Here is a 20,085-nt window from a genome sequence, read left to right on the forward strand (position 1 = left end):
GAGAGACAGGCAACCGGGTTGGGGGAGGCTGAAGTGCCTTGGGGGTCCTGATCTCGGTCCTCGTGACTGCTGGAGGAGGAGGAGGGCCTCCTTTACTCCAACTAAAGGACGCAGGCGTTCCTGACTGCCCCTGATGGACCAGGGCGAGGACCCTATAGGGTCCTATAAGCGAGAAGATGGTGCAGGTGGAGGTAGTTGGGAGGTGGTGGTGGGGTGCTGTTGACCGCCCTCTGCGGTTTGAATCTAGTGGATCAGACATTTTTCTCGGTCTCCTTAGCTTGAGGCCCACTGGCCTTCCAAGGGCAGCTACTAGTTCCATGCGCGAATTATTCTATCCATCAACTATTTATTTATGTCTTTTCAAGTATTTTTATTTTAAATGCTTCTCACTTGAATGGAAATGTGCGTAAGAGCACGTTCTCCCGCACTCCCGTGTTCCGTGTTCAGTCACACTTCTGTCAGGCCCAGTGCTGCGCTAAGAGTATCCGCAGTTTAGATTTTTTTTGTACTGGGGATTGAACTCAAGGGCATATAACCACTGAGCCACATCCCCAGCCCTTTTTTTTTTTTTTTTTTTGTATTTTATTTAGAGACAAGTTCTCGTTAAGATGCCTAGTGCCTCCGTAGGTTTCTGAGGCTGGCTTTGAACTTGTGATCCTCCTGCTCCCACAGTTTATATTCTTGGCTCTCAATCTGGAACTATCCAACAAGGAAGGTTTTAAGTTCACTTCTTAAGTTTAGTTATCCCACTAATACAATCTGACGAGACTGAAAATGCAAAGATGTTCAGAGCAACTGTGTGTAAGAGTTGCCACAACCAAAACTAAAGACACTAGATATAGTCTAATGGCCAAACACAAATTGATGCATAAGTGTACATAAGTGTATGGAAAATTGTAAATTTAAAAATGAGGATGCAAAAATTAGACTTTAAAAGTTGAGTGAATATGGAGGATAATTAGCACTTTCCAACTTCTTGGAAGGCATATTCTTGGAAGGCCTCTGTACTGGTAATTAATAATTTATAAGTACAGCAAGTTAAAGTGGGAGACTTGTGTTTGTTGATCACTGTTTATATCTCTACTAACTTCCTTTCTCTTCAGAAGTGATGCTTTGCAGTCCTTCTAAAGTGTGTATGTAGCTATCAAATTTAAGAACCACTGTGATGGTTCCTGGACCATGGACCTGAAGCTTTCTCAGAAGAGTTGGCTCTAAATGAACACTTTGTGCTACCTACACAGTTCCTTCTGGTCAACCTCTGTGATGACTTGCTTGAGGTCAAGGGTGGTGGCCCAATAATTGAAGGAAAGAAAGGGTTATAATAATCCAGACGGAATTGAGTTCAGAGCATTAGTGATGGTCTATGTTCTGTTTTAGCCATTTAATTTGTCCATTTAAAATGCTCCATTACCCCATCTCATTCATTCATGCTCTTTCTCAACAGCAAAAATAAAGCTGAAATGTAAATTATTTCAATTTAAATGGGATGGTATTTGTAAGTGGCATACTCATAATATTCTCTTTAGGTTACACTAATTTTGCCATATTTAAGTAAGGTGCTGCTCTTCAGTTCTTGTATTCTTGTATATAGGTGCATAATATAATTTATTTTTATCCTTTTTTTTATATAAGGAGAGAATATGACTGCTGGTTCGGTGTGTGTCCCTCAGATCATACCACTTCGAGTGCCTCAACCTGGAAAAGCAAATCATGAAATTGATAACAATACTTTTTTGGAAATGAAATCAGGTAGGAATCACATGTGTTGGAAATTGTTTAAAATAACATTGTCATAGTCTTTGTTTCATGTGGTTGCTGATTTATTTCTTTATATGCTTTCTATACTCAGGATGTTGGGAAGTTTGTAAAACTTTCAAAATTCCAATCAATGTTGTATTTTGGTTATTTAAAACATGGTATATATTTAGATTAAAATGGTTAGCTTTGACTAAGCTCTCATTTATATAGGTACACAGTTCCAATTGATTCACCTTAGTTGAATTTAATTTTAATTAAATTTAAAAAATTAAAAAATTTAAATTTAATTTAATTTTCCCAGGAAGCTTGTTATTTTGTTTGGATAATAAATTTAACTTACTATGGGCTGGGGTTGTGGTTCAGTGGTAGAGTGCTTGCCTAGCATGCATGAAGAACTGGGTTCGAACCTCAGCACCACATAAAAACAAAATAATGTGTCCACCTAAAACTAAAGATACATAAATAAATAAATATTAAATAAATAAATTTAACTTACTAATACAGACTTTCAAATGTCTCAGTTTAGAAATGGAATCCCAGCTTTGACAACATCTGATGACCTAGGGCACTTTATATAGCCTTTCTGAGTCTCAATTTCCTTATAGTAAGATAAAGTTAGTCATATCTGCCACTTGGAGCCATTGTAAGGACTGAGTGACTTGGTATATATGTGAGGTGAACAGGATCTAGCATATAATAAAATATGTTTTAACTATTATAAAAATAAAAGAGAGAATATATCTCCTGGTAATATTTATTCTTCAAACTCTTAAATGTATCTATATACATACACACACATGTACATTTAATGAACATGAGAAATGAAAGCTTTATAGATCCAAAATTTGAAGAAATATTTGTCTAAAAAAGATTTTGAAACTCCAATTGTATATTTTAATAAATGTATACAAACTACCTACATTTCTAGTATGTTTCCTATGTTTCCTAGACTAAGAATATGGTTACATTATACTATGTCCTCCTTTATCTTATTTATTTATTTTTTTTAAAGAGAGAGTGAGAGAGGAGAGAGAGAGAGAAAGAGAGAATTTTTTAATATTTATTTCTTAGTTCTCGGCGGACACAACATCTTTGTTGGTATGTGGTGCTGAGGATCGAACCCGGGCCGCACGCATGCCAGGCGAGTGCGCTACTGCTTGAGCCATATCCCCAGCCCCTTCCTTTATCTTAAAAGCTAATTTGATTTTTAAAAATAAGGAACCAAAATTAAAATGTAAATATTTGTGCTCATAGTTCTTATTTTGATACAAGTTTTTGTTTTGATACAAGGTCTCACAAAGTTGCTGAGCTGTCCTCAAACTTGTGATCTTATTGCTTCAGCCTCCCAAATACCTGGGATTACAGGTATATGGCAGTGTGCCTGGAAAGATACTATTTTTTCAATCTCAGAAATTAGCAAAATTAAAAGAAAAATAGGTAACATACTTTATCGGGGAGATTGTGGTTAAATAGGCATTTCATATTTACGTTGCTTAATCACCCAGGGAGTGCAGTTTGAATATATTAATCAAAAGTACAAATGCAAAGTCAAGCTCAGAGGTGTGTGCCTAGAGCCCCAGCTACTCAGAACTGTCGCAGGAGACTTTCAAGTTCAAGGACAGCCTGGGCAACATAGCTAGACACTATCCTAAAAATGTTTACAAATGTACATACCTTTTGATCTATTAGTACTATTTCTACATATTTGTTTTACAGATGTACTTACAAAAAGAATTCTTTATAGGATTGTTCATTACAATGCTTATGTTTGCAAAAGCAAACAATCTAAGTGTCCATCTTTAGAGAGTTAAATTGTTGTTCGCCTGTATGAGGAGATTGATTGCAGTCATAACAAAAAAAGAGAATGTTCTTTATGTATCAAAATAGAATAATACCCAAGACATGTTAATAATTGAAAAAAGAAATGTGTGGAACAGGATATAGTATGCCACCATGAGTGTTAAAAGGGAGGGGAAAATAAGATTATATACCTATATGTACCAATAAAGTTGTTTTTTTTTTTTTTTTGGTACTAGGGATTGAACTCAAGGGCACTCAAACCCTAAGCAACATCCCCAGGACTATTTTATATTTTATTTAGAGACAGGGTCTTACTGAGTTGTTTAGCACCTTGCTGTTGCTGAGGCTGGCTTTGAACTGATGATCCTCCTGTCTCAGCCTCCTGAGATGTTGGGATTACAGGTGTGTACCACCACACCCAGCCCAATAAAAGTTTTCTGAAGGACACTCAGTATACCATTGATTGTCTTTGGACAGCCAATGTGAGATCTAAGAGGGAGAATTTCATTGTATAGCATTTTTAAACTTTTGAATTTTTAATCATGAATTTATTGCATTTAATTTTTAAAAAATATTTATTTTTTAGTTTTTTAGGTGGACACAATATCTTTATTTTATTTTATGTAGTGATGAGGATCGAACCCAGTGTGCCGCACATGCCAGGCAAGCGCACTACCGCTTGAGCCACATCCCCAGCCTGCATTTAATTTTTTTCAGGCATTACAAGAATCATTTACCAAGTCCAAAAAATATATAATAAGTCATTTCTTAAGAAATGCTTAAGGTTCTGCCATGCCCAGTGGCACACACTTGTAATCCCAGCAGTTTGGGAGGCTGACAGAGGAGGATCACAAGTTCAAAGCCAGCCTCAACACTGGCAAGGCACTAAACAACTCAGTGAGACCCTGTCTCTAAATAAAATACAAAATAGTGCTGATGTGACTCAGTGGTCAAGTGCCCCTGAGTTCAATCCCAGGTATCATACTCACCACCACCAATAAAAAAAAAAGAAAGAAAGAAAAGAAATGCTCAAGGCTGGGGGTATACCTTAGTAGTAGAACACTTACCTAGCATGTGCAAGGCCCTGGGTTTAATCCCCAACACCACAAAACAAAATGAATAAAGAAGTGCTCAAAAAAAAAAAAAATTAAAAATTAGTTTCTGTTTTCTATGGGGATCGTGTTATCTTCAAAACTGACCTCTATTCTATTTGTATCAATGCCCTGTTAGAGACACAAAAGAGCATAATGGTTCAAGAGCATAGGTTATGGTTTCAACTGACCAGAAGTCATACCACAATGCATCTATTATTTAGCAATTTTGTTAATCTCTTAGGGACTCAGTTATCTCATCTAGAAAATGGGCATAAAATAGGGACTCATAGAGTTATACAGATGAAGTCAGAAGTGAGCTCATTTGGGCTGGGATTGTGGCTCAGCAGTAGAGCCCTCACCTAGCACGTGCAAGGCCCTGGGTTCGGTCCTCAGCACCACATAAAAATAAATAAGTAAAATAAAGATATTGTGTCCAACTACAACTAAAAAATAAATATTTTCTTTTTAAAAAAGAAGTGAACTCATTCATGTAAAGCACTGTGCTAACACAGGAAAAGAATTATTGTTATTTTCATATATATATTCAAATTCATATGTGTGAATTTTCATATGTTTGTATGTATGTGTAGAAACTCCTCAAATAACTAACATTTAGGCATTATTCAGGGGTAGCCTCTTTAGTGTTAATTTATAGTTATCCTGTTTTGAATTTTTCAGATACCCCAGATGTCAACATATATTATACCCTGGATGGCAGCAAACCTGAATTTCTGAAGAGAATTGGTTATGGAGAAAATAATACGTTTAAGTATACAAAACCTATTACTCTGCCTGATGGAAAAATACAAGTTAAAGCTATTGCAGTTTCTAAGTAAGTTACGAAAGTGGTGATCAGACTGATTTATAATATAATGACATTATGTTCTGATTTTACTTATTTATTCCTTTGAGAATTAGTGTTGCATTAGAAAGACACAAAAAACTTAATTGTAGCATATACAAGTGACTCATTGTTTTATTTGCATTTTACTAAGGTATGCTGTAAAGTGCACAAATCATAAGTGCATTCAATGACGTGAAATCAATAAGCTCAATGAAGTATCATTGTGTATTAACATTGCTTTTATTTCAAATTCCACTTTGGATCTTCAGGAAGAAAGAGCCTGCCTAGGGCTGGGAACCTCCTCTAAAGAGCTTCTCCTGGCTCTGAGGAGAGCATTGCATTTACTGGATGGTTCTTATTCCTCAGGATGCAGCCTACAACAGCACCATGATTCACTCTTTCATTTTGTATTGATTTAATTGATCTTTGAAGCTGTTGTCTTTTCACAAAAGTGGAGGGCATTAGCCACTTTATTCTTCCTTTCCCACTTGGTGCCTTTTAAGCATTTTGAAACCTTTTTGAAAACACTATTAATTTGGAAACCTTCACCATATGTTGTAGGGGAAAAGCCTCAATTGCTTAGCAAGTCTGTGTGATTGTGATGGAAGAATCATTTTGTTCAGCAAGACCGGATTGACCGGTTTGGCCACATTTCGGGAATCTATTTAAGCGCCAAACCTGTTGGCCCCAGACTCCCCCCTGCTGGCTTAACTACTGCATGACCCTTTTTTAAAAAAAATATTTTTAGCTATAGATGGACACAATATCTTTTTTTTTTTTTTAATGTGGTGCTGAGAATTGAACCTAGTGCCTCACACATGCTAGGCAAGCACTATACCACTGAGCCACAACCCCAGCCCACTGCATGACTTTTTGAAAAGAGGAGCAACTTTACCAAAGATGATTGTTTTGGTATCTGAAAATTAAAAAAAAAAAAAAATTAAAGATAAAATGAAGCTGGGCACAGTGGTGTATGCCTGTTAGTCCCAGTGGCTCAGGAGGCTGAGGCTTGAGAAATGTGAGTTCAAAGCTAGCCTCAGCAAAAGCGAGGTACTAAGCAACTCAGTGAGACCTGTCTCTAAATAAAATACAAAATAGGGCTGGGGATGTAGCTCAGTGGTTGAGTGCCCCTGAGTTCAATCCCTAGTACCCCCTCAAAAAAAAGAGTGAGGCAAAATAACCCCTTAAATGCATCATTGTTATTTACTAAATACTGGAATTTTGTTTTTTCCCACTTACCAAGGCACTTCTTTTTAAAATTTTTTAAAAATTTGTTTTAATTAGTTATTTATGGCAGTAGAATGCATTTATGCACTTTGATATATCATACATAGATGGGATATAATTTCTTATTTTTCTGAGTGTACATGTTGCAGAATCATATTGGTCATGTAGTTCCATATACACATACATTAATAATGTATGTTTCATTCTGCCATCTTTCCTATCCCCACATCCCCTCCTCTCTCCTCTAAGCCACTTCTATCAAAACAAATCATCTCAATTATCATTAAAAATTAGAAACCTAAGTACTGATTTACAATATAATGACATTATGTTCTGATTTTACTTATTTATTCCTTTGAGAATTAGTGTTGCCTAATACTGGAAGGCAGGGCCCCTTTAGGAGCTGCTAATAGAATTCAGATAAAGAGGTAGTTTGAAGGGGGTAGTAAAGCTTTCAAGAGAGTTTAAAAATAAGATCTTTATGCCTCTCACCAACTTTTTAAAAGTTTTTATTTTTATTTTTTTGTTTCTTTTAGTTATACATGACAGTAGAAAGTATTTTGACATTCTCACCCAACTTTCTCTGTGCCCACTGAGTGCTTTAGTAACACCAAAGTATTTCAGATGTGCTCAGTTTCCCAGTCTGGCCTCATGCTTATGGTCCTCCTGCCTTAGCCTCCCAAGTCTCTGGGATTACAGGTGTGCAACATTGTTCCTAGAAAAAATAGTTTTTTATGGAAATTATACTGCTTTATTTAAGTCAGTTTCTAGGTACTTAAGGTAATTTCTTAGTAAGGAGTCAAAGGACTTTAAATGAGAGTGTAACACTTGAAGGTCATTAACATATTAAGAGGAAAAATTGTCATGAAATTTCAAATGACAGAGGAAAATGTTTATTATGTAAAAAGTGGAAAAAAATAAGGTACAAGTTTACACTTATGACTTTAACTGCACTTTAAAATGCATAGAGAAAAGACTGGAAGAAAACATGCCAAACCTTAGCAGTCACTGCCTTTGATGACAAAATTATGTATGTTTGCTTTTTACTCTTGATAACTTTAACAGCTTCCAAAACTTAACTTTTGTGATAATAAATAAAGGGATAAATAATAAATAAAGGATATCTGAAATTACATAACTAGTTCTTCTCAACTTTGTCTGCTGAATCAGCTAGTCATTATTGCATAACAAACCATTCTAAGACTTAATGTCTCAAAAGAACAATTGCATTTGTTAATTATTCTGTGGGTCAGTATTTTGGATTTTTTTCAGTTATTTGTTTTGTTTTGCTACTGGCAATTTAACCTAGGGGCACCTTACCACTGAGCCCCATCCCCAACCCTTTTTGTTTTTTATTTTGAGACAGTCTAACTAAGTTGCTCAGCGTCTCCCTAAATTACTGAAGCTAGCCTTGAACTTGTGATCCCCCTGTTTTAGCCTCTCAAGCTGCCAGGATTCTAAGTGTGTGCCACTGCATAGTATTTTGATGTGTATTCAGGAGGTGGTTCTTCTGATGATCTTGCCTAAGATCAGTTACATAGCTGTCTTTTTTTTTTTTTTTGGCTCATTTTGAATTGGATGGTCTCAGAAAGCTTAACTTACATGTCATGTTTGGTGCTGGCTATAGGCTGGAGCCATGTCTCCTGCAAGATATCTTTATGTTTTCACAAGGTGCCCCAGTTCTAAAATGCAATAAGAGAAAGGACAAGTCCTGCAGATGTTTTTTTAGATTCTACTTGTGTCTTATTTACTTGGCCAAAGTAAATCACATGGCCACACCCAAAGTCAGTGTGGCAGGAGATTTTATAAGGGCACGGATGCAGAGAGGTATGGTGGTGCCTCAGAACCCATTATTTTTTTTCCACTTTTTTTTATTGGTGCATGATAGTTGTACATAATGATGGGATTTGTTGATACATATTCATAGATACATATATAAACAAAATAATTTGACCAGTATCATGCCCTAGCACTTCCCCTCTTCCTTCCCACCTCCCATCTTCTGATCCCTTTCCTCTACTAATGTCCCTTTGATTTTCATGAGTCCTCCACACTTTTTTTTCACCTTTTCCCTCTCTAGCTTCCACATAGGAAAGAAAACATGTGACCCTTGATCTTCTGAGTTTGATTTATTTTGCTTAAAATAATGATCTCTATTTCCGTCCATTTCCTGCAAATAACATAATTTTATTTTCCTTTATGTGAATAAAACTCCATTGTGTGTATATACCTCATTTTCTTTATTCATTCATCTGTTGGTGGATGGACACCTAGGCTGGTTCCATAGTTTGGCTATTGTGAATTGTGCTGCTGTAAACATGAGCATGTAGTTTCTTGACTCTAATTTTTTAGGATAAATACCAAGGAGAGGTATGGCTGGGTCATATGATGATTTCATGCCTAATCTTTTGAGGAATATCCATACTGATTTCCATAGTGGTTGTACTAATTTACAGTCTTACCAACAATGTAAAAGTGTTCTTTTCCCTCTACCTCCTCTCCAGCATTTATTATTATTTGTGTTCTGATGACTGCCATTCTGACTTGAGTGAGATGAAATGTCAGTGTTATTTTGATTTGCATTTTCCTAATTGCTAATGATATTGAACATTTTAAATATATTTTTGCCATTTGTATTTCTTCTTTTGAGATGTGTCTGTTTAATTCATTTGCCCATTTATTAACTGGGTTACTTGATGTTTGGATGTAAAGTTTTTTGAGATATTTATATATTCTAGATATTAATCTTCTGTCAGAAAAGTAGCTAGCAAAGATTTTCTTCCATTCTGTAGTTTCTCTCTTCACATTATATAATTGTTTGCTGTGCAGAAAGCTTTTTAATTTGGTACCATTCTATTTGTTAACTCTTGGCATAATTTCCTGAGCTTTAGGAGGACCAATTATTTTACCAGTTTACCACAGGTGCAAATTAGAATTACCCAAGGAGCTTTGCAGAATCCTGATGCCCAGGTCACACCCAGACCAGTTAAATAACAGACTCTTGGGGATAGGACCCAGGGATCAATATTTTAAAATACTGATTATTCAGATATACAGGTGATTTCAACATGCAGCCAATATTGACCACAATGGACATAAAGCAATGGAAAATATGTTTTTGTTTATAGATATTTGATCAACACAATGTTTTGTAAATATATTTTTATTGAAGTATGAAATTCTAGGATGAAAAGAAAGGAATAGGGCATCATTGCAGGTGGATATATGTGTGTGTGTGAATTTTGCATCCAAGAATGGTTAGAGAAAAGAACATATGTGGACAGGAGGGACCAGGAACTTGGGAACATCTCAGGAAGAGGAAGTGACCTATACTGATGATCCAGTCCAGAGTCTGTACACTCTCTGACATTTGTCTTGCTTCTTTTTTTTTTTTTAAAGAGAGAGTGAGAGAGGAGAGAGAGAGAGAGAGAGAGAATTTTTAATATTTATTTTTTAGTTTTCGGCGGACACAACATCTTTGTTTGTATGTGGTGCTGAGGATCGAACCCAGGCCGCACGCATGCCAGGCGAGCGCGCCACCGCTTGAGCTACATCCCCAGCCCCTATCTTGCTTCTTTAAAAGTCTCCTTTGTGGTCAGCAATGTCCCATCTTGGTATGATATCATTTGGTAGTGTGTTGGCAATGAACTTGCAGGGTTCTGCCTTCTCCCTCACTGACCTCATATAGGGGTCACAATCAATTAAGCCCAGTAGAGATTAAAAACTACATTTAACTGAAGATATGGAATTGGACTTAGAGTCCTCTGAGGATAATTGTTTTCTTCAGTAGAACTTTGAGGGACTCCCCAGTTTTGCAACAATGGTTGAGAAAACAGATTTTCAGTGTATTGCAGCTCATCTCATAGACCCCCATTTGTAGCCCCTTGGCACACATAATATGCCCTAAAATGTTACTTCTCTACCTGGAGGTCATAATTCAAGCTCATTGTGTAGAGGCAAATTCCAAGAGATTGTACAATATGTTCTGTTTATGTGAAGAAGTAGATCCAGATGTTATCTACATAGGCAGCCACAAAGGCAAGAAGAAAACTACTTTGAGAGATGTTGTTTAACGATGTGTAAAGAGGACAAAGCTTAGAGACCCTCAGATTTGGATTTTTAATCCTAGTTCTATCACTTACTCTGTGTGCCCTTGATTAAATTGTGTGGACTTCTGACTCATTTTTCTCGTTTGTTAAATGAAGTTAATAGAATTTGACAGCTGTTGTGAGGATTAGAATTAACACACTTAATACAACACTTGGGTTCACACTTGAAACAACGCAGTTGCTGTTGTTATTTTGATTCTTAGCAAAGAGCTAAAAGATTGATATTTGCTATTGTGTGAACCAACTCAAAAGACATACCTCATATTTGAAATGTTTATGCCTGGGTAAACAAATGGTTTTTACTCAACCTTTTTAAGTTCCTACACTAGAGGTTTTCAACTGGGCATAATTTTTCCCCCACAGGACATTTGATAATGTCTGGAAACATTTTGGTTATCATATGTAGGGTGATAATGTGCTTGTAGTGGCAGAGGCCAGGGACGCTGCTAATCATTGTATAGGCACAGGACAAAACCCTTGAAGAAGAATTATCTAAACCCAAATTTCAGTAGTTTTCAGTGGGTTGAGAAAATATGACCTAGATCAAGTTGTGGAATATCCATAGATGCAGCTTCATAACTCCCTTACAGCCATTCAAGTACCTTGGTATTTTATTGTGAGACTAGAGCTACACAAAAATAATTTTCTGTTTGGATGTACTTCATATTGATACTTCCAAAGATACATAGTTAAGGTCTCCAGAATCTAGCCCTTATCAAAAGTTTATATATTTTTCAAATGGGATTTGGGCTCTGAGTAGGATTTACAATTCCAACTCCAGACCTAGTCCTTTTTGAGGATCATAATCAGGATGAAGTCCTTCTACTTAGCAGGCAACTTAAGCTGGACTTTGGGCTGTTTTTAGCTGGGATAGAGTCCATGGGTGAATGCATTATCTGGGTCCCCAAGGAAAGGGCCAGCTGTGGTAGGGGAGACAACCTGGGCCTTACACCAGTAGAATAAATGCAAGATATCAGGCTTCCACTCTACGGGGTTGGAAGTGCCCATTAAGGGAGCTCTGTGATTGTTCAGAATCTGAATGATCCCTGATTGAAGATGTTTGTGATATCAGGGAAGTGTGCTAATAAGGAGGACAATTGGATTTTAAATGCCATACCTAGAGCCAAAGGTGACCTTGCAGATGACTTGGATCCTGAGGTGAATGAGTTAAGCATGTAGTTAATATAAATGATCATTTATATGTGCATTCACACATTTATGCATCTATAAATTTGGTTTTGATATTTTTAAGTGCTTTCCCAGTGTTTAGCTACCTGTGATTCACTCTAGCCAGTGAACTTGCAAGTATCCTTTGATTACAGAAAGCCAGGCATATTATTTCTTTACTATAGCCTCTCAGGTAGATTGTGATTGTTTAGATTAATTATGTATATATAAAATAAACACATCACATAAATACACCAAGAATTGGTTTCTGGAAATATGAACACAAAGGGAAGCCAGGCACGATGAAGGCAGTCTGATCACCTGAGACTCCCATACTGTGAGGAAGTTCAAGCTATCCATATGGAAAAAGAGCAGGGATAGAAGAGAGAGGGAGAAGGAGAAGGGGAAAAGAGAAAGAAGTTATTTGAGGGAAGAACACATTTTGGAAATGCAGCCCAAATGAGCCTTCAGTTGACTTTACTTCTCCTGACACATGATGTCAATCACATGAAAGAGAGTAAATGAGATCTGCCCAGCAGAGACCAGTTAATCCACAGATTTGTGTTGTAAGGCACTACATTTGTGGGGTACTGTGTTAGCTTTCCATCAGTATGACAAAAATTTGAGAAAAATCAGCTTAAAGAAAGATTTATTTTGACTCATAGTTTCAAGGTTTCAGGCCATGGTCACTTTGCCCCACTGCTTTGGGCCTGTGGGAGGCAGAACATCCCAGCAGGAAATGAGGGATGGAGCAAAGCTGCTTACCTCCCAGTGGCCAGGAAACAGAGAGGAGGGGCCAGGGTCCCATATCCCCTTCAAGAGCATGCCTCAAATGACCTAATTTCCTTCCAGTAGTCCCCAACACCTGAAGGTTCTACTGTCCTCCACAAGTACCATCAACTGGGACCAAGCCTTCAACATGTGAGCTTTTTGGGGATATTTAAGATTCTGACCACAGCAGGTGATTTGTTACACAGTTAAAGACTCCCAAACAGAATGAGATAAGGACAGGCTTGAAAATTACGTTTTGATTTCTTCAATTTAAAATGAAATACATTTCAGACCGAGGCTAAGGAACTTTAAAGGGAGTCATTTTAATTGCTAGCTACCTTTTCTTTGAATCTTTGCATAACACACTCTTTCTTTTTTTATTTTCAGAGACTGCAGACAGAGTGGAATTGTAACTAAGGTATTTCAGGTAGATTACGAACCACCAAATACAGTTTCTTCTGAAGACAATGTTGAAAATATTCTCAAAGTTTCTTCAAAGGCAAGTAATGATATTATACATTCAGATTATTACTATATTCTTCGTCTGTCCTTCTTGGTGGGCACATCTTCCCTTTCATTATATCACCTCTGCTTATAGTCAGGTCCTAATTTAAGTAAAGTCAGTATCAACCATTGCGAAGTATCTTCACTAATTCCTCAACCTTTGGTCAATTTCTCCTCCACTTTAGAGATTAGAATTCCTACCCAGCAACACTGCCCATGCTCCAGTGTCTTCAGTGGCTCTTCCTTACCTACTGAAGAAAGCAGAAAATTTTAGTCTGCCATGGCAGTAATCAGTGTTCATTCTTGGCCAGGCTTTCTTGCCTTGACTGTAATTTTCCCCCTGTGTAAACTCCAGTTAAATTAAACTTACACACGGTGTTTTATCACTGCACCAAGTCTTCTCCTTTTAAAAACACTTTGATCATGTGATTATTTGGTTCTTTGTCAGTCTTTGCCATGTGCTGTAAGCTCCAAGGTGGCATAGAGTGTGGCTGCCATACTCAAAGCCTTGCTCAAGAGAAGGCAGGAGAGGGTGATGAGTATATATGTGGTAAATAGGTTCATCAGGCCAGGAGAAGCTCCCAGTGGGCATAGACTTCTGTTCTGTTGAAATTTTCATTCCCAAAGACTCATCTCTTTGGAGAAAATTCAAGCTATGTGAAGACATTTGAAATTTCAGTCCCTGTGTTGTTGGCATAGATAATAATAGATCCAAGTAATAGGGCCAGAGGATGGACTAGTTCATGGTAAGGCAACTAATCAAGAAGTCTCAGTCGGAGGGAACACAGAAAGTTTTTGGTGGTATCCCTTAAGTGAACCTGAAGCCAGTGAAGAGGCTGTAGCACCAAAGGGTGGGTGCAGGCATGGGGTGGGGCTCTTAGTGTGTTCAGGGCAAAGGCAGCCAGCAGAGACTGAGCCCACATGTATCAGCAGGTGCTCGGGTTTGTATCAGGTATAAAGAAAAAAAAATCTATGGAGAGAAAGTCAGGCCCTGTGGACAGGCTATGCACATAAGTCCTATATTGGTCTGATCCCACCCTAGCTCTGCCCCTCGGATCTGCTGGTCCCCTTGTTATTACCCTCCCATGAATGTAACATCCTATCTTGATGTGCTGCTCCTTCTTCCTGGTTTGGCCACTTGACTTGAGACCTAGACATGCTACTAGCCAAAAGCCCAGATTCAAAGCTCTGTGTTTCCCCACAGTAAGGTGAAACAGAGATCACTTTATAAAAACGACTGTAAACCATTTTAAGGAAGAAATGTATGCCATGACATTGTCTCTATCATGTAGCTTTTAATTTTCACATTCTCAATGGGTATCAAGTGATATGTAATCTCTTCATTCCTAGGAATTAAAAAATGGATTTGTTGGACCAAAACTAAAGAAGAAATATAAGAACACTGAAAATAAACCTAGTTGGAATGTTAACCTTAGAAAGTTTCCAGGTATGATGTGATAGCATGAAGATAAGGTTCACTGTTTATTCTAAACCCACCAAACTGGTTCACGGCATGTTCACTGCATGTTCTCTTACTTGCAGAAGTGTTGGAATAAGAAACACTAGAATAGGAAAGTAGGCTGTAATTTGAATTCTAGTATTGTCCTAGCTAACTAGCCTAAAGCCATAAAGGATAACCAAGCAGTCCAACAGTGTTATATTTATTGATTCATTGCATTGAGGGGACCACACACTATGGAATCATGGTGTGTCTCATCAAGCAAGGGAAAAGATAAAAGTTGAAGGGTTTGAAGAAAGAGAGAAGTTTGGTTGAAATTGAAATGAAAGAAGAGGTCTGGGGATATGGCTCAGTGGTAGAGCACTTGCCTAGCATATTCAAGGCCCTGGATTGTATTTCCAGTGCCTCAAAAATTAATATATAAATAGTTTTACAAAATAAATGAAAGCAGAGTTTTAATAGGCTCAAAGCAGAGCTAACTATGTGGGAACTGGAGCATCACATGTGCACTGAAGTTCTGTCACTTTATATAGATACACATGGAACATTATGATCAGAAACCCTACTATGCAGCCCAGCACAAGGATTAGAAACTGAGACTTCTTCTCTCTGTGACTTAAATTCTCCTGGCAAGAGTCGATATTTCGATATTTGTTCTTACTGATACAATTTGAAAGAGAAGAATTTCTGATAATCTATGATTTTTGAGGACAATTTTTCCTCAACAAGTGAGCAGTAGATTACTTCAAGAGGAAGCTGTTATGACATTTCTCAGCTATAATATATGTCCTTGGGAGAACTAAAGTAACCACCTAGCCTTGCAATTGGATTGATCTGTCTGTTTTCCTAAAATGATGTGGGATGTTATAGAATGTAACGAGGAAGATAATTTTCTCAGTCTGGGCTTATTATTCCTTTCTCAGTTCTTATTCACTGAGTTGGGGAGGGTGTCTCTTTATATAATTGTTACTTCTAGGGAGAGAATGTGATGACAGTGGTCCCTTATTTAAAAGCTTTCTAACTACACAGACATTTGCATGATTTAACATAATTACAGATGCTCACAGAACAATGTTTTTAATATAATTGCAGACCTTGAGATAGATGAAAGAACTGACTCTAAAACACTGAAAGATCTTCGCTTCTCAGAAAGCCCATTAGAAATCCCAGCTTACCATGAAGGATCAAGTTCTAGACCACCCACTCAACAGTCCCAGGTAACTTTTAAGGAAAATCCATAGGGTGTGAAGATACCTCCCATATTTTTAATGCTTCCCATGATCTATTTTAAGGCAGCTCTTCCCAGCCTTTTGACCATGTGCCAGTGTTGGCAATACTGTGTTGCACAAGAAAAATCTCTATATATTCATTCATAGGGCTGTCATTGTATTGGGGTGGTAGGCAAACAGATAATAATCAAGTAATTAATCACACACAAAAATGTTAAACAGTAGTAAGATTCACAAACAAGACAATCAGGATAATGAGTTCTCAACTTATGTGGGGTCGGGTTTGTATCAGGTATAAAGAAAAAAAAATCTATGGAGAGAACAATGGTTCTCAACTTATGTGGGGTCACCAGACCAGCAGCATCAATATCACATGGGAGCTTATTTGAAATGCATATTCTCAGGCCCTGCTGAATCAGAGACTCTGGGTCTGACCACAGTGATCTGCATTTTATTTAACCCTCCTTTTGATGCACCCTCAAGTTAGAGAGGCCCTGAGATTGAGAATGTCTGTGAAGGAAGAACAAGTGTTGTTTAAATTGGGAGAGGGGCTTCCTTGAAGAGGTGACATTTGAATTGGACTTTGGAGATGAACTTTCAGAAGCCGGCAACGTAAAGATCTTGGGGGAAAGCATTCAACAACAGTCAAAATGAGGACAGCAAAGTGAGGGATCTCAAGGAAGCTGGTGTGGATGAAGCTTGATGAGCAAGGTAGGAGATGATGGGGCAGGTGGGCTGGGAGCAGAGTGCCTAGACCTGTGGTTCTCAGATATGGCTGCACATCAGATTCACTTAAGGTGTTTCAGACCAATCCTGAGACCTAATCTTGAAACTTTGGGTTGGTTTGTTGTTTGGCATGGTTTGTTTTTAAAATGAATTGTCAAGTGATTCTAATGTGCAAACATGATTGAAAATCACAAATGCTAGTCCCATTGTTCAGAATTGGGATTTTATTCTAATTGTAAGGAGAATATATATGGAGCATAAGACATAATTCCAATTATATTTTAAAGTTCCTCTTGTGCCAGAGATTAGACTATAGAAGACAATGAGGGGAACATCATTTCCAAGGTGTTTGCTCCAGGCAAGAGATGATGGTATCTTGGACAAAGGTTGTAGACATAATGAGGACAGGAGTTCATAGGCATCTAAACAGGTTTGACTGAGGGATTAGATAAATGGGATGAGAGAAAGGGAGGAACCAAGAATGACTCACAAGATTTTGGCCTGAGCATCTAGAGATGATGGTACCATTAACTGAGATGGGCAAGATGAGAGAAGAGCAAGTGTTCAAGGGCACATTGGATATTCACATGAGAGTGTTGAACAGATTATTGTATGTGTAAGTTCAGACTCAGCCAAGAGGTCAGGAATGAAGATATACATTTGGAAATTTCATATACAGATGGTATTTAGAGCTGAATCTGAATGAGATCTCTTGCTAAGGGTATACAGAAGATGAAGAGAAGGTAGCACAAGACAAAATACTCAACTTAGATGCTATGCGGGGAAGGAGGAGTTTGAGAAGTGGAAAGAAAGCCAGAAGAATGTGGTGCCATGGAAGCCAAGTGAAGGAAGAGTTTCAAGGAGAAAGCAGGGGTCATCTATGTCTTACGTTGCTGAGACTTCAGCCTACCCAAGCAGAGAGAATTGTTCATTGAACTTGGCAAGATGGAAGTAGTTTAAGATCCTAATAAAAGCCATATTAATACATTGTCACTACTATAACACAAGAAACTACACGTATACTAATTGCCTACTATTATAGTATTTTGATTTTTCAATGTTTATAAAATTCATTTTAGAGTTTTTTGGCATCTGAGGTCAAGCCAGGAGCTCTTAATGTCTTTCTCCTATTTGAGCCCCAAGTAGAATATACCAGGAGTTACATTTCTATCTAAACACAACTGTTTCTGGTTTACCTATGATTCCAAGGCTACTCATACTTACCATTAAGTACAAAAGAGACAAAAAAAACCCCTAGTTCCCAAATCTGATTGCACATCAGAATCACCGGAGGAAATGTAACTATATGTGTAAATTCTCAGCTGCCACTTCCTGAAAATCTCCTGAGGAGTTTTAGTCCATAAACCTGAGATGAAGTCCACATTTGACTTTGATGATTAGTCTAGTCGAAATCCCTGGCCAAGAAAGCCACACCTTGGTATTTATCCTAAAGGATTAAGGTCATCATACCACAGCAATATATTCAGTGTATCCATGTTTATAGCAGCACAAGCCACAGTAGCTAAACTATGGGACCAGCTAGATATCCATCAACGAATGAATGGATAAAGAAAATGTGGGGGGATAGGAAGGGCAGCAGAATAGAATAGATAATATGATTGATGTATGTACATTCCATGTATGTATTATATGTCAAAATATATTCTGTCATGTATGACTAAAAAAATAAAAATAAATCATATGGTTAAAATAAATAAATAAATAAAAGTTAAATTAAAAAAAAAAAGAAAATGTGGTATATATACACAATGGAGTTTTATTCAGCCATAAAGAAAAATGAAATTATATCAATGCAAGAAAATGGATGGAAATAAAGACCATAATGTTAAACAAAATAAATCATACCAGAAGGTCAAGGGACATATGTTTTCTTTCATATGCAGAAGTTAGAGAGGAAAAACAAAAAGAAAGGGGAGACAGATTTAATGAAAATCAAAGGGAGATCAGTAGAGGACAGGGACCAAGAGGTGGAAGGTGAGGAGGGAGGGGGGGAAGTGCTGGGGAGTGATATTGGCCCAATTATATTGTTATATCCTGTGCATGTACTAATAAATAATAACACATCCCATCATTATATACAACTATTATGCACCAATAAAAAATGTGGTATATATACACAATAGAGTTTTATTCAGCCATAAAGGAAAAAATGAATACAGTTTTTCAGTTCTAAAATCAGGTCTGTTTATAGTAAATTCAGGTATCTTTTATTGTAAATTTTCATTTTTAATGAAATATACATATCTAATTATGAATAGTTTTTTGAATAAATTTTAAATGTTAGATACTGGAGTGATAATTACTTAGGACCTTTCACATCATGGTTTAAAAAGATGAATGCTTCAGCATTCATTATGCAACAAATGTTAAAATAAAATTTTCCATTAATTTTACTATTCCATAGCCTTTACCAGGTTATATTGACTGTATACCTTTATGAATCTATATTCTTAATTTTAGTCGCCTGGTTTTGCACACATAACTGGCCAGAAAAGTCTGACAAGAACAGAGATCATGAGGATTCAAAGAGAGACAGACTTCCTCAAGTATGTATCACATTCTCTACTGTCTTTAAGCCCACCATAATACATTGTGTCAATGTGTTTTCCTACCCATCTCTTTCTTTTTTGTTTCCCTCCTTCCTTTCTTTATTATAGTACTGGGGGTTGAACCCAGGGGCGCTTTCCACTAAGTTACATCTATACCTAGCCCTTTTTAAAATTTTTAAATTTTGATAAAGAGTCTTACTAAGCTGCAGAGGCTGGCCTTGAACTTGCAATACTTCTGCCTTAGCCTCCCAAGTCACTGGAATTACAGGTGTGTGCCTCCACACCTGGCTTGGCCATAGCTTTTTAAGTTAATTTGATTAGCTTTTAGAAGGTTTGATTGGCTTAAGACAAACTGTGTATATTTAAAGAGTTCAATTGATATGTATATGTATATATATATATATATATATGTATATGTAAATTTATCTTGTATATATATAATATATATCTTCTTATATACAGGATATATGAACATTTTTTACAGGATATATGAAATCATATATATAATATATGTATATATATTCTGTATATATGAAACTATCACAGTAGTCAAGAAAATGAGCAAATTCATCACCTCCAAAAGTTTCTGACATTGTACCTTTTCATCCTTCTTCATTCCCAGGTAAATATTGATCTGCTTCTTGTCACCATATCTTAGTTTGCATTTGATTTCATATACATGTGGAGTAATTTAGTATGTACTCTTTTTTTTTTTTTTTTTTTGCAGGGGGTGTGTTCAAGTTTCTTTGACCAGCATAACTATTTTGAGATTCATTCATGTTTTTTTCTTGTGTCAAACATCTATGCTTTTCATTGCTGAGTTGTTA

At 37.0% G+C, this 20,085-nt stretch overlaps 1 protein-coding gene across 10 annotated transcripts in view; it reads left to right on the forward strand.

Moving 5' to 3' along the window:
* Positions 1-20,085, forward strand: part of Dzank1 (double zinc ribbon and ankyrin repeat domains 1) — a 75,239-nt gene that overhangs the window by 312 nt on the left and 54,842 nt on the right. For 4 of the 10 annotated variants that reach the window (XR_013439528.1, XM_078051348.1, XM_078051354.1 and 1 more), the window contains exons 1-8: positions 5-191; positions 1,633-1,749; positions 3,049-3,123; positions 5,331-5,484; positions 13,158-13,269; positions 14,625-14,721; positions 15,826-15,950; positions 19,170-19,255. Coding sequence is in view for 9 of the 10 variants with exons in the window: in XM_078051348.1 (XP_077907474.1) it covers positions 134-191; positions 1,633-1,749; positions 3,049-3,123; positions 5,331-5,484; positions 13,158-13,269; positions 14,625-14,721; positions 15,826-15,950; positions 19,170-19,255 (824 nt within the window). In the remaining variant the exon portion in view is untranslated. Of the gene's footprint in view, positions 1-4; positions 192-551; positions 1,011-1,632; positions 1,750-3,048; positions 3,124-5,330; positions 5,485-13,157; positions 13,270-14,624; positions 14,722-15,825; positions 15,951-19,169; positions 19,256-20,085 lie in introns of those variants that run through there. The other 6 variants (XM_078051352.1, XM_078051350.1, XM_078051349.1 and 3 more) reach the window with 5 other exon arrangements.

The sequence above is a fragment of the Ictidomys tridecemlineatus genome, chromosome 5, assembly GCF_052094955.1.
Source record: "Ictidomys tridecemlineatus isolate mIctTri1 chromosome 5, mIctTri1.hap1, whole genome shotgun sequence".
NCBI classification, from domain to species: Eukaryota; Metazoa; Chordata; class Mammalia; order Rodentia; family Sciuridae; genus Ictidomys; species Ictidomys tridecemlineatus.